Raw genomic sequence first — 14352 nt, 5'->3', positions numbered from 1 at the left:
CGAAAAGTCAGCTATTTATTAAGTTTTCCATGGAAATATCACGGTTCAGTGTTTCCAGCCCAGCCCCCCTCTATCCTGACGGTCATTGGCTGGTTGTGCTGCTTTCAAATGCAGTGGGATATTCAGGAACTGTTCCTTTAAAAATGAAATATATTTCATTGTTGGGCGTTGGAATAACCACAGTGGAGATTTTTTAATATGCTAGTAGGTTTGTTATTGTATATTTGTGAGGTGATGTCAAAAATAACTCTTACCAATACATTTTTTTATAGTTGTAAAAAAAAAAAAACTATTTTCCTTGGACTTCTTCATTTTTAAATATATGCTTTTACAACTTTAACCAGAAGAATATTCTAACTAATAGTGTGCATTCTTCATGATTGGAATACTTCAATTAATTATTCAACTACATAAAAAGTACACAAAAGAAAGATCCACAACCGATCGTTGAACTAAAGATGTCTGTGTTGTTGTTATTATTGTTATTAATCCGGAGTTATCAAACATATGATCCAAAACAATTGATAAATTATACAATGTCACCATCTTCATATGATCTGCAGACAACACAAAAGTGAAAACGAGAACTGGACAGTCGATTACAACAAGGTGCTGCAGTGAAAGCTCATTTCATACGACAAGGGTGAGTTTGGGCAAACATGCATGAATGAGAAACAATAGGCTTTTGTCAGCCAAACTTTGAACACAATTGCTGTGACAATGAAGTTTTCATCCTTTGCAGGGGCGCTGGAGCCAATCTCAGCTGACTATGGTCGATGGCAGGATACACACCGGACAGGTCACCAATTCATCACAAGAAGAACAGACAGACAGACAGACAGACAGACAACCACACACACTCACATTCACACCGAACCAGCAATTTAGGGTCATAAAATCATATCACTTTCCATCAAGGTACAAAAAGAAAAGTTTTCATAAGTTGGACCAATGGACCAGGTGTGTAAAACCATTTAGATCTGATTTCATTTGACGGTTCTTGTGTTCTGTGTGACTGTATCTTAATCTAGATTATGAGATGGTTCAAGGATCTGAGGAGGTGCGCGCCCCCGTTCTGTTCTTTATTCTTTGTTAGTGTTTGTAACCAGAATAATTTATCCTTGTAAGAAATCCTGGAAGGGCCTAATCAGCTGGACTTTACAAACGTGCTTCTCTACGTCATTGAATGACAATTGCTGCACATACTGTTATTGAAAAATGGTGCATTTTCAAATAAAGACTGGCATGGCAAAGCAAAAAAAAATTCTGTAGCACCATTAAAATAAGATAATTAAGAATCTTTATAATTAGCTATTAAAGTTATGAATTTTCGCTTTAAGAAATTATTCTTTATAATAATCAGAGCATTGGAGATTCCGAGTTTCCCTGAATGCAGCACTGAGTTCTCCCATCATGCATTGCGTCCGCTGCCAAACAGTCAGGAGTCACAATGAGCGGCAGTTGCAGAGGCTAACATCAGCTTTTTATCACTTTACGTCAATAAACCACATCACTGCAGATGAGGAGCTGCTAAAACAGCAACGTGAGTACATTAATATGTGTTTGTTGTCACGTTTCAGCTCAAAGTGAAGAGATAATCCTTAAATAGGAGCTGTGGATATCGTTAGCTTGTGATGCGCTCTGATTCAATCCAGATGTATTCCACCTTTGTGCGTTGATTTAAGATGATAAAACCTGTGATTCAGGGTGTTACGTAACCTTTGGTTTCCTCTGTCTTATTAGCTGATGTGATGATGTGAGTGTGTTTTCTGATTCCTCGCTTGTATTATTATTATTATTTATTTATTTATTTATTTTAAGTTCAGGCATATGGTATTTCACACGTGTGTAATCTCATACATAAACCTATATCTATGTAGTCGACACACACACACACACACACACACACACACACACACACACACACACACACACACACACACACACACACACACACACACACACACACACACACACCTCATAATTAACTAACATGCCTGTAGTAGGAAGAAGTAAAAACTTATCATACCCTACCCCCTTATCCAATATTTGATAGTTCTATTTTACGGTCATCTCTATGTATAAAACAATAGAGCATTATATATACAAATATTATGTAATGTATCTCCCATGGAAGACACACACACACATATACATATATATATATATATATATATATATATATATATATATATGTATATCACTCCTCAGTGTTTGCAGTTTAATCCCATGACATTGTCTGACGTGTTTCATCTGATCCGCAGCATGTGTCAGCGGATCGATGATGTCATGAGACTGTGCTGTGAGTTATCCGCCAACCAGCAAATCAGAACCACGGTGAAAGGCTCCGGGAAGGGAGCAGCAGCAGCTGGAGGCCTGGCCTTCGCAGGGGGCTTGGTCGGGGGTCCTCTTGGGATTGCAGTGGGTGAGGAATAATCCATGTGCTGAAATACAGAAGTTATATAGTCCCAAAACCGTGTTTACATTCTTTAACTAGATGGAAGTACGGAGACTTGTTTTTAAAGAGGATTTTAGTTGGTAATGATATTTAAATGATTCTGTTGCACTTTGTTAAGCTTATAGGTTTTTTTTGTTTGTTTGTTTTACTGCAGTATTTACTATAGTCTGGGGTCCAGCATTCAAGTATAATGAATGACAAATCTGTTAAATCTTCTACAACATGAATAATAGATTAAATACTCTAAGAGCGATTCCGGTGGACATAATGTGTTATTTCTACATCACACTGAGACTGATTACAGGCTAAATGAATGGGACCAAAAAACACACGGGTACTTGTGTTGTCTGTCAAATTTACCTTTTTATTTAAATACATGAAGTGTGTACTGAAATCAAGATTAGAGTGATTCTAAATCAAAGTCAAAAGTGAGTTTTATTGTCACTTCTGGTGGACATGGATTCCACTGTGTGTCTTCTAGGTTTCATCTCAGTGTAGACATATTTCACACAGAACTAAAAAAGAGAATATAATTAAAATATATCTCCCAAAATAGAATAAAAAATAGGAAAAGAGAAAATAGAGGCAAGAGGAAAGTCAGTGTAACAAGGTTTTAAAAGTAGAATTTAAAAGATTGAAATGTGTAATAATATCCAATACAATATACCCCAAACTAATATAACTAGACCAAACTGATGTGATACTTGACAATGGAAAGATGAGATCTATTAAGAGATGTTTGTGACGGAGAGAACAATTTGACATTTATCATAGAAGGTCCTGTTTAATCGAGAGAAAAAACCCTGGAATTATTAGTTAGAGGGAGAAAAACTAACGTCTGTCAAGGAGATGCTTTTTACTTTGAACCCTTTTGCTCCCATTTTGTCACGGTTGACGATAGCATGTATATTTCTCATAAACACAACTTTGAGACTGTTTATGATGTCTAGAATCTTAAATATAAAGATAGCCGATGAACAGAGCTTTGTTCCCATGTAGGGATCATTATGGACTTCTTCAGGACAGCCGTCCAATCACAGATGATCTGTTACATAAGTAATATCTACGTCTTAAAAGAATGAATACGTATTCATTCTTTATTGCACCCTGCTTGCCCTGCAGGTGGCGCTGTTGGAGGCCTTCTCGGCTGCTGGATGACCAGCGGCCAGTTCAAGCCGCTGCCTCAGATCATCATGGAGCTCAGCCCTCAGCAGCAGCAGAAGCTCTACGCTGATCTCACGGCCATCCTGGGAGACATTCAGTGGACAGATGTGGCGCAGCTGACTGCTCTGGTGATGGGCAACGCCACCATGAAGCAGCAGCTCACGGCCGCTCTCCTCGGCTATATCACAAAGGAGCTCCAGGCGGAGGTGCACTATGTGGATTAGTGTGTGTGTGTGCTGGCGCTACATAACCTCGACTGCTGGCCTACACACTCCTGACGATAGGATCTTTAAAAAAAAAAACAATCATTTATCTGTGAATCCACGTGTGAATATGTAGAGTCTTCAAAACAGGTCAGCAGTGGGAACTGAAGCAGCTGTGTGTGTACGAAGGGTTATTTATGGGAGAAGTGCAATTATCAGTTGAATGACTTATTTATTGTCTTTTCTGGCACTAAAATTCAACTTTATTTATATAGCACCAAATACAACATAGCCATTTCTAAGTGCTTTTTTTTTTAACAGCGAGAAGCCCAACAATGACTTGAGTGTTGCAGCTGCAACAGTTTTATCTGTGTTCTGCGTTTCTGCTCAGTGAGGGGCGCCTCAACACAAAACCTGCACAGCTCTGCATTGTTTCATGTATTTGGGAGCCATGCAGAGAGAAGAGGCCCGGACAGCAGCGGTCGTAGTTACGATGGAGACTTGCTGTATTTGACACTTCCGGTGGCAGGAAGCACCACAGCGAACAGCAGCAGCCGCCACTATTTGCGCTGTTCATACACTCACAACCTTCAACAACAGTAAAAAGAAGAAAAGAGACTGTGAAATGTGTTGCCCTCTACAGAACTCTTGTAAACTATGGTGTCCTGGAAAGGACAAACGGCTCGAATGGCTTCGCTCAATAGAACATGTAGTGGTACAGCACCATCTAGTGGCGTGTTTCAGTTTCACCATTACATATGCAGCAGTTGGCATTTTTCCAGGAAATTGTGAAGCAAAGCAGCTAAACATGCTGCACTGATGGTATGTTTACCGTGTATCAAACTTTCAATAAAAGCTCAACCAGTGTGGACTTTAACAAATCACACATATGTATTAAATTACATGTGCAGCACCACACGCTTATCCATTATCAAATGTAAATACCAGCTCAGACGAGTGATTTTTTTTTTGACGAGTGGATGAGAGCTGCAAACTTCATTATCGTCATAAAACCAAGGTGGTGTCACGTTTTGATTTTTAATATTTGTTAAAATATGGTGTGGTTCCAGCTTTAAGGTTTTATTGTATTTCTTTTTTAATCAGCTCTCAGATTTTGTCTGAAAATTCAGTTCTGCTTGAGTCTTTCTGTGAAACCCCCAAGTAGAAAAATGCACTAAGAACATCAGATCTTTACGGGGATAAAGTGCTTTATTCATTCGATGAAACAATAGCGATTAATTTGGCATGAACAAAAATGAGGAATAATGGAAAGAAAGCATCCCTTGAGAACCAAACAATGCAACGTACACTTTGAAAATAAACTTTTTCATACACATTCTGAGCCACAGACTTTCACTCAAGCCAGCTTTAAAAGATCATGGAACTGAACGGCGCCGGTATTTATCCCACCACGACTGTATCCTCGTCTGGGAATTCATAGTAAGGAACTTCCAGGTTGAGCGGGGCAGGTCCCCTTCTGATTCTTCCCGAAGCGTCGTAGTGGGAGCCGTGGCAAGGACAGTAGTAGCCCCCGAAGTCACCAGCGTTGGCAATCGGCACGCAGCCCAGATGTGTGCACACTCCCAGGACGATGACCCACTTGGGATTGATCACTCGATCCTTGTCGTGCTCGGGGTCGCGAAGTTCTGCCAGGTTCACAGCCTCCTCTACAGCGATCTCCTTCTCTGTGCGATGGCGGACAAACAAGGGCTTCCCTCTCCACTTGAAGGTCATGTTTTTGCCTTCGGGGATGTCGCCCAGCTTAATCTCCACCCGTGATAAGGCCAGGACGTCAGCCGACGCGCTCATAGAAGAGACGAACTGCGTGACCACCGTCTTGGCCGCATAGACGCCAATCACAGTGGTGGCTCCCGTCAGCAGGTAGGAGAACGCCCGTCTTTGGTCGCCACTATCTTTGGAGGACCTGTTGGGGTCCAAGACCTCCGGCCGACGGTAGTCACTAAAGTCGGGAACCTTGATGTCTGTGTGGGCGAGGCGGATCACTCCTGGAGCTGGAAGGACACAAAACACCACTTTATATGGTGAGAGCAGCAGATGAAGGGATTTCAGCCTCATGCTCCCACGTTGGTAATATGCACTCTGAACTTGCTTTTAAAGTGTGAAATTATATTTCTTGTACTCTCGTATGATTTGTCAAATGCATTTTTGTGTATAAGCAGTCATTACAATTCCCTGCAAAACGATTTAATTTCTAAGCCTGTTATAACCTATGATAAACGGTCGATCATATTCATATCTAACGTGGGATTTGTTCATGTACGGGTATGTAATATTATATTACACTGGGTGACACCACAAGGGAACGACTTGTTTAACCTCCCTGTCAGGTCACCGATTTCACGACGCCACAGCTCCAATAGCAATGGCATGAAAGTGGAAACCACAGCTGGTGTTAAACTGCCATCAAAACAACTTTGCGCTGCCCATAACAAATACTGTATAAGAAAGAGCCAAGTGTGTCAAAGTGTAAGTATGGGCCGGTGTTTCAGATAAAGCGGTTCTCCTGTAAGCTGGTGACCGATTGGGGATCCTTAAACGTCCCTTGTCGCAGCTTGTAAGTAACCGATGTTAAAAACTCGACAGCTGTCCTGGCGAACGCCGTTTAACCGCATTTACTATAAGCTTTCGAAGTGTAGTCCCTTTTGCAAGTCTTGTTCTTATATCTGCTGTTACTTGCAGTAACGTTGGACGAAGTAGTAAGGACGTTGTTCACCAGTCAACAGGGAAACCAACTCATGCGTAACACCGGCTAAAGTAGCAACTGGCTAACGTTGATCTCGTCCGATCTTACCGGCAGCTGCCAGCGTCTCCTTGGCTCCGGGGAGCGCCAGGCTCTTCGCCGAGTGTTTCGCTGCCTGAAGATACAGGGAAATAACCCCGGAGCGAGAGGCTATGGACATCATCTTTGCCCAAAACGCGAGTTATGAAGCCGCCGTTAGGGACACGACCTTGTATGTGTGTGTGTAGCCCTCTGGTGTAGCCGCTCTGCAATGCCTGAGTAGAAACTTCGAGCTGCTTTATAATGTTCCGCAATACCGACAGGCTGACCATAAATTAACCTATGTATTCCCCCCAAATTAAATAATCTGATTGAAACATGTATTATCATCTAATCAATATGTGTACATATAGAAGGCGAAAAGACTAAGCCCAAATACTGGAAACAGTTTGTAATTTTTATTTATTTAGTGCAGGCACATCGTGGACAGCCATATCAAAAGGCCCTTGTGATGTAAACAAGGGTCCTCGGGTAGGAAACCGTGAACACCATCATGGTAACATGAGACAAGAAGATAGAAAACAACATGAAAATACCAAAAAGAAAACTATTCCTCCTCGTAATTTTCGCCTATGTTGCATTTTCACTCTACGCTGCATATAATGTCTTCTTCAGCACCAAAGTAATCTCTCGCGTGCACAGGGTGGTGAAGAAAGAGTCAGGAATACCATCGGGTAACCTCACGTAGCATCAAGGCCGTGAATCCATTCATACATTTCGTTTTATGTTTCCCTCAAAGAGCTGAATGGAGAATGTTGTTCCTCTTCCCGCAGCCGGCAGAGGTGGCGGAGCTCCATTTCTGGCGGAGGACTGGAATCCGTTCGAGGACGAACAGGTGGAGTACAACTCTGCTCTGAACGTGAAGAGAGAGGCCTTCAAACAGCATCTGGCTCGAATCGACAGGAACAAACCCAAAAGATACAAGGTTCAGATCTGGGGCAAAGCTGCCATTGGTAAGTTATCAGTGCCTACATAGAATAAAAGTACATTATTAATCTCAGAGGGGAAATTCATTAATAAATATTATGTGATGGCTTTAGAATCACTAATGTAAGCACAGACAGGGTGGAATTAACCTAAAACACAGCAAACACGATGCAGAATTCATAAATAACCACTGTTTATGCGGTATTAATTAAATTAAGCCATTTTCTTCATTTTGTTTGCTGCTGGATTAAATCTTTGCATATTTCTCCATGAGTACTAAGTGAAGTGGGGCCAGCCTGACAATATTGAGGAAGATGCCACTACAGTTTACTACAGAACTGCTGTAATTTATTTTAGATATTTTTTCTCTCTCTTTAGGGATTTACCTCTGGGAACATATTTTAGAAGGGCCCCTCAACCCGACTGACAAGGTAGCACAATGGAGAGAGGGGGAGCTGCAGTCTGGAAAGATTGATTTCAGGTAAGATATCGAAATAAAACCCAGTCTTCCGATATGCAAAACACAAGTACGAGTGACTGGAACAGACTAACAAACGGTCTCCTTCTGCCTTTTTCTCCTCGTACCTCTCCGAGGAAAGTTTCTACACAGGTCCCGCCGTCGTCCAGGGTCACGTCCCTCTGGATATGAACAGCCTCGTACTGGTTCTCAATGGCCGCGAGCAGCAGAAGGTCTCTTACTCCACTCGCTGGCTGGAGCACGTCCATTCTTTAGTCCAGTCCCACACTGTGTCTCATGTGGCTGTGGTTCTACTGGGCAACGAGCACTGCAACAACAACTGGATTGGCCCGCACCTAAAGAGAAACGGAGGATTTGTGGATCTGCTGTTTGTAGTGTATGACAGCCCCTGGGTCAACGACAAGGATGTCTTCCAGTGGCCCCTCGGCGTTGCCACGTGCGTAACCTCTTGGGTGTCATATGTGCATGAGGAACTTGTGCTTCGTTATTTCTCAATGCCATTATAGGGAAATATACAAGACTTTTCTGTGTGTCTGTTTGCAGGTACCGGCAGTTCCCTATGATCAGAGCTAATGCTCAGCTGATTACCTCCAACCGGCCATACCTCTGCAATTTCTTAGGAACTGTTTACAAAAATTCCTCCAGAGAAACGCTCATGCACGTGCTGAAACAGTCCGACCTGGATAAGGAATGCATTACCACTGCCAGAGAAAAGTAAGTCAAAAGTAAAATAAATCACTGACCCAACCTTTTTGTTAAGTACTTGACTGAATTTACTACAACAAAGACTTAAACCATCACTGCTAATGAGACATTTGCTGTCGTCTCATACAATTTCTTCAAGAAACTTAATGCAAACTAAAAGAAATGTTAATGAAATGTGTATTATCTAATAGAATATTATGTATTAGAATATAATGCTTTCCCTCCCTCCTTGCCTCAGGTGGCTCCCTCAGGAGACGGCCGACAGTCTAAGACGCTATCAGACAGCGCTGGGGCAGAGCGAGCTCACCCTCTGCCCGGCCGGCATCAACACGGAGTGCTACCGCATCTACGAGGCCTGTTCGTACGGCTCCGTGCCCGTGGTGGAAGATGTACTGACACCCGGGAGCTGCGCGGCGGGCCCCAGCTCCCCGCTGCGCCTCCTCAAAGCCGCCGGAGCACCTTTCATCTTCATCAGCGACTGGAAGGAGCTGCCAGCCATCCTGGAGAGGGAGCGAGGGATGAGCCAGGAGCAGAGGGTGGACAGGAGGAGGCGGCTGCTGGAGTGGTACTCCAGCTTCCGCCAGCAGATGAAGGAGAGGTTCACCGAGGTCATCGAGGAGAATTTCTTCAAAGGCAGCTGAATTCGGTGCTTTTAAATATCAACAGGGGTTCTTACTAATTTAATTGATATTGTGGGTCGTGGACAATTGTGACGTGCTACTGACATAGTGAACCTGGTGATGTTCGTTGTAGTATTCTGGTTCAGGTTATCATAAAACAGTTCATGTATCTTGTCAAGTTGTATAATTGCCATTACTAATCAGTGAGCGGTCCCTTTGGCATTTTTTGCATATCTACATTATTTAAATGTTTACAATGATGGAATGTACAGGCATTTAGAAAACACAAATGTTCAGCTGCCTTTTGCATTCTAACGCAAATACTTTACTTTGAGTGTGTTTTATATATTGTGTTTTTTAAGGAACTACTGAAGATTACGTGTCAAATGAGATGATAATGCGATTTTAGGTCTTTGAAAATGATGCATACATGAATTTTATTTATATTGTGAGCAGCCTGTGAGTGGATGTTGTTGTGCATAATCATGTTTGTTTCTTTCTTTTATGGTCCTATATTAACAAGAAAAAAAGTTCCTTTCTATTATATTTATTTCAGTGTTGTGAAGCATGGATTATTTTTTTTTATGACTACAAAATAAATCGCAATAAAATCAAGATTATATCTGAAGAGACGTGTTGCTTCTATTGAGCCTGCAGATGGCGCTGTGCACTAGTTAAATATCAGTCACTACAAAGAGTATTGCTGTAGTGAATGCATCTTTTTAAATTAATTTTTATTTTTTGGTAAAAATGTATATAAGAGAAAAATAGTAATCTTATAAATCTGAATAAACTCTGTCAGTCCTTAAAATGATAACATGAAGTGGAATGACATGCAGGAGAGCAAGGGTGTCAACGTTTTAGTTCAGAGGCCACATACAGCGAAATCTTGAGTGAATCAGTCAAACGTTGCCATGGTAACCTTTGAATTTGAACTATAAAGTTTTTCTTGTTGTAGTGCAGTGTATACATGATGAGAATGTCTATACTTTAACAAAACCAAACAATTATTACCGAAAAGGGCTACAATTTCATCATAAAACCAATTTTAATGATACTTTCCAGTGCAAAACAACAGTAAAATGTCTCCTATACCTGTTGCATTATGCATGTTTTTACAAACTCACCCACACAGTATTACTTCTAGCTACAAGGCAGCAAGTTTTGATGGCAGCATCAGCAATATTTCAACTTAGGTCTCAGTGTTCTGTCTGTGACGCTTAGGAAATGTGTTTAAAATAAATATCTTTTCTTTGAAATGTTTTACAATGTTTTTGCCCACAAACCTTGTGTTTGACATCCCCGCGGTAGAATAACAAGTGGACTCGTCTCACTCTGATCATGTCCTCGGTCATTAACATGGTGGAACTACAGCCACCACTTATCCTCAAAATGTACATGGCTGAATGGGGACTAATATAAACACAGAAAGGATCATATTAATCAAAACACAGCAAACATTATTTACAGGTAGATGTTATTAGCAATTGTGGCAACAGGAAGGAAGAACATTTTAACCATTTTATCTCTGATAAACAGTAGCTTTAAAGAGGCCATATTACACAGCTTTTCAACAGTTTCACGTGGTCCAAAGACCTTGGATTCACAGTTTATCGCCCCAAATTCAGCTTTTCCTCGTTTTTTCTCTCCATTTGAATATCGGATCATAGGAGCTGCATTCAGAATCTGCTGTGTCTGTGTGAGCTGGACTGGCTCCGCCCACACGTGCCCATCTTGGGAAAAAGTACTTCCTCTCTTGGTGCCCAGTGCCAGGGCAGAGCTGCCTAATTGTGGGTATGGGGACACATACTACCGTTGGGAAAACCATTAGAAAGTGAGTTTTGCACAATACGACCCCTTTAATTGCTGCTCAAGGCAAAATTGCGGCCTGATGGTAAATAATATTATCAGAGCCTGAGTAGTCTGACTGATAGTGACATATAGTGCTCAGATTTGGGAGCAGGAGTGTCAGTCCGCTGGTGTCCACTAAGCTGCGTATTTGCGCACAGATCCCTCCCTCCCCTCTCCACTGCGCTCCTGCCTCCAGCTGCTGCGTGCTGCAGTCGGCCTGCCCTGTCTGCCTCGGAGCCTGCTGGGAGTTGTTGGGTCGGGGTTGGGGGGGGGGGGCGGTAGAGGGAGAGAGCGAGAAAGAGAGAGAGAGCTCGCGAGGAAGGGGGGGAAGAAGGAGTAAAGAGTGTGCGCTTGTGCGGATACCAAGCTGGAAACTTAATAAAGAAGAAGAAGAGGGGGGGAAGCGCAACACGCTCCCCCGGTTCGTGACGACTTTGGAGGCTTTTTGGAGCGACTGCTGGCACTTCTTGGTGTGGGAAAGCCGCCACGGAGAGGCTGAAAGTTGCCCGATTGTTTCCTCTCCCGTGTGGCAGGCAACAGCGGTGCTGTTGCGCCGTGCCGACTGCTCCGGGATTCATTGGTTGGAGCAGGATTGCGCATTGGCCCTGCTGTGTACCTACCGCGTCTTCTTCTTCTTTTTCCAAAGGGAAGAGGACCAATGAAGTGCTAAACGGTCCTCCCTCTTGCTCCAAGTCCCTGCAGAGTTAAATCCTGTTAAATAGTATAAATATCTATATATTTTTGTTGAAGCTCTCCGCTGCTTCTCCCTTTTCTCTCCCGCGGCGTTCATTTTGCTCGTCCTGTGCGGGATGCGTCGGCTGCTGTAAGGATCCCGATTGTTGACAAACACTTTTTCTTTTCTTTTTTTTTTTTCAAAATTTTTTTTCCCCCCCGCAAGAAGTTAACAACAAGCTTCGGGCCAACGAAGATAGAAAATGTCCACACCGAGGTTTAAAAAGGATAAAGAGATCATCGTGGAGTACGAGAGTCAAGTTAAAGGTAAAAAAAAAAAAAAGAAAGAAACGGAGGAGGGGGAAATGCTTCGCTGGGGAATTTGTGTGTTTGAGGATCTGCTGCGCGTAATGGAGAAAAAAAAAAAAAGACTTAATTGAGAATAGATTAACTCATCCCTACCTGCATAGTGTTGATGGTGGTGCGTTCAGTTTGAAAAGTTGTCACATTACGACCTCCTGTAGTCGTTTACTGCAAGTCCACATGCGCAAAATATGCAAATATCGCAGCTTTTTCTACTCGATTACTTCCTGCCTTCACAATATGTATATTAACGTCACAAGAGGATCAATTAGAAAATTGAAAGAAAGCCTGGCATGTTGTGGATTTGCATGTGAAAGGCTGTTAATGCCCTGCAGATACTGAAGAACCAGGAAAGTAACCTATCATTCACAAATCACACCTTTATTCAGCTGCAGCGGCATTTGGATTTGTTTCCTACATTCCTTATTTGAATATATAAACCCTGCTAACAACTTGTTACCATCAGATCCATCTGGAAAAGATTCTCTCAATGATATGTTGATCTGTTCTATGTGTTTTGTGTCTTCTATCCTGTGTGGAGCAATCCCCCTAAAGTAATTCCCCCCTGATATTGAAGTATTTGTATTCTATTCTATGTTATCACATAAATCTAAGAAAATTCAAAGGGGGCAGACAGCAATGATGCATTTACATCCACCAAGTTGCTCAAGGGCACTCGAGAAAAACTGTCTGCCCTCGTGTACTTTAAAGCTTAAAATTGCCCCTTTTGCCCAGACGCGGGTTGGGTGGATGATCTAGAGGGGGTGTAAGCTGCCATAATGATGCCACCCGAACTTATCTGGTCTCCCCGGTGTGCCCTCATGCATACAGAGCAGGGGCAGTTTATTTCCAGGCAGACTGACACAGGAAAGAGGCAGTTGCCGCTCCAGGGTAACCATGGGGATTTGGCCCCCAGCCAACCAGCTCTGTTCTTCAGTGCCATGAGTGTGCTGAAATACCACCTATTCACATCCCCGCATCCGACCTTAAAGGCTGAGAAAGAGGGGAGGTTAGCAGAGGTCGGCGTGGGGGAGGGGGGGTAAAAAGAAGGGACCAGTGATGCTTGAGGAATTACAAGCACATGCTGTCATTTTTTATTTATTTTTTTCTTTAACGAGGAATGTTTGGGAACCTGCCGTTTCCCTGAGAGGATGACTCAGGGCTTCCAGCCTGCGATAGAGGACGGTGCTCCGTCACAGGGGGACGCTGAACAAGCCATGACGATGCCTCCTATTTGTCACGCAGACCCCAGTGGGATAATAACAACCTGATGCTGAGAATAGCCGCTGCTTGGTCGGACCACCGGAGCCTCAGGAAACCAGTGCAAAATCCAGTCATGAGGCTGATGCACTTAGGTCTGTTCTGTAATGTAAGAACAGTGAGGATTTATTTATTTTTAACATTACATCACAGCCATTGTGTACCTTTTTGCATACAGTACTGTATTTGCCATTTTTGCATTGCAAGTAACCTGTAGGCATTTTAATGCATTCATTCATTCTTTTCTTTTTTTTTTTTATTATCTCTTATTCACATCTAGTTTTTCTTGTTGAGGCAGAAAGCACAGAATAATACAGAAGAAGAAAAAATACCCCACAACTCATTTAGTTTCTGCTGGTTGTCAAGCATAACAATGAGTGTCTTTAGTAGGTCAGATAACTCCTGCAAATGCATGTTTGTTTTGTGAACAATCGCTGCCAGGCTCATTATTATAAGAGTGATTAGTACAGGTAAAAAAAAAAAAAGCCTCGTAATCCAAGTCTGTCTCTCGGCCATCATTAGGTATTCGGTTTTGTTCGAGCGGCTCCCGGTCTTTGCAGCTGTAGAGCCTTTTTACGAGTCAAGAGTTTAGAGCGATAATGAGTGGGATCACATCTGCAATGGACCTGTGACAACCGGAGGCGGACTCTGTTGAACAGACATTGATTACTGGAGAAGTAGAACAACAAGCAGCCCGGAAAACAGCTGGAGCTGATGTTTGATCCTCCAGCCAGGATTCTCTCGTTGTCACAGCTCAACCCCCCCCCCCCCCCCAGGAATGTTTTGACATGTCTGACAGCCAGTTTTTACTTCATCTTACATAACCACACTATCGTCGATCGACATCACCT

The 14352-nt window shown here is 42.6% G+C and overlaps 4 protein-coding genes across 5 annotated transcripts in view; 3 read left to right on the top strand and 1 right to left on the bottom strand.

Moving 5' to 3' along the window:
• Nucleotides 1-1410: 1410 nt before the first annotated feature.
• Nucleotides 1411-5160, top strand: LOC308117350 (protein C19orf12 homolog). Its single transcript, XM_080476181.1, has 3 exons — nt 1411-1543; nt 2265-2425; nt 3581-5160. The coding sequence occupies exons 2-3, from the start codon at nt 2266-2268 to the stop codon at nt 3844-3846; spliced, it is 426 nt and encodes a 141-aa protein (XP_080332307.1). The 5' UTR covers nt 1411-1543; nt 2265; the 3' UTR covers nt 3847-5160.
• LOC308117349 (cytochrome b-c1 complex subunit Rieske, mitochondrial-like) lies at nt 4419-6850 on the bottom strand. The gene is made up of 2 exons (XM_080476180.1): nt 6638-6850; nt 4419-5837 (listed from the first exon to the last, which is right to left on the bottom strand). Exons 1-2 carry the CDS (start codon nt 6747-6749, stop codon nt 5227-5229), a joined length of 723 nt encoding a protein of 240 aa, XP_080332306.1. The 5' UTR covers nt 6750-6850; the 3' UTR covers nt 4419-5226.
• rxylt1 (ribitol xylosyltransferase 1) lies at nt 6823-9981 on the top strand. The gene is made up of 6 exons (XM_080476179.1): nt 6823-7299; nt 7399-7578; nt 7931-8033; nt 8152-8466; nt 8574-8744; nt 8974-9981. The coding sequence occupies exons 1-6, from the start codon at nt 7152-7154 to the stop codon at nt 9374-9376; spliced, it is 1320 nt and encodes a 439-aa protein (XP_080332305.1). The 5' UTR covers nt 6823-7151; the 3' UTR covers nt 9377-9981.
• Nucleotides 9982-11449: 1468 nt separating this feature from the next.
• srgap1a (SLIT-ROBO Rho GTPase activating protein 1a) overlaps nt 11450-14352 on the top strand; it is an 85960-nt gene continuing 83057 nt past the window's right edge. For both annotated transcript variants that reach the window (XM_080475087.1, XM_080475086.1), the window contains exon 1: nt 11450-12205. In XM_080475087.1, coding sequence (XP_080331213.1) covers nt 12142-12205 — 64 coding nt within the window. In that variant the 5' untranslated portion in view covers nt 11450-12141. The remainder of the gene's footprint in view (nt 12206-14352) is intronic.

The sequence above is a fragment of the Lipophrys pholis genome (genome assembly GCF_963383615.2).
Source record: "Lipophrys pholis genome assembly, chromosome: 11".
NCBI classification, from domain to species: Eukaryota; Metazoa; Chordata; class Actinopteri; order Blenniiformes; family Blenniidae; genus Lipophrys; species Lipophrys pholis.
Note: the sequence above shows the minus strand (reverse complement) of the source record. Positions and strands in the feature narration are given on the sequence as shown.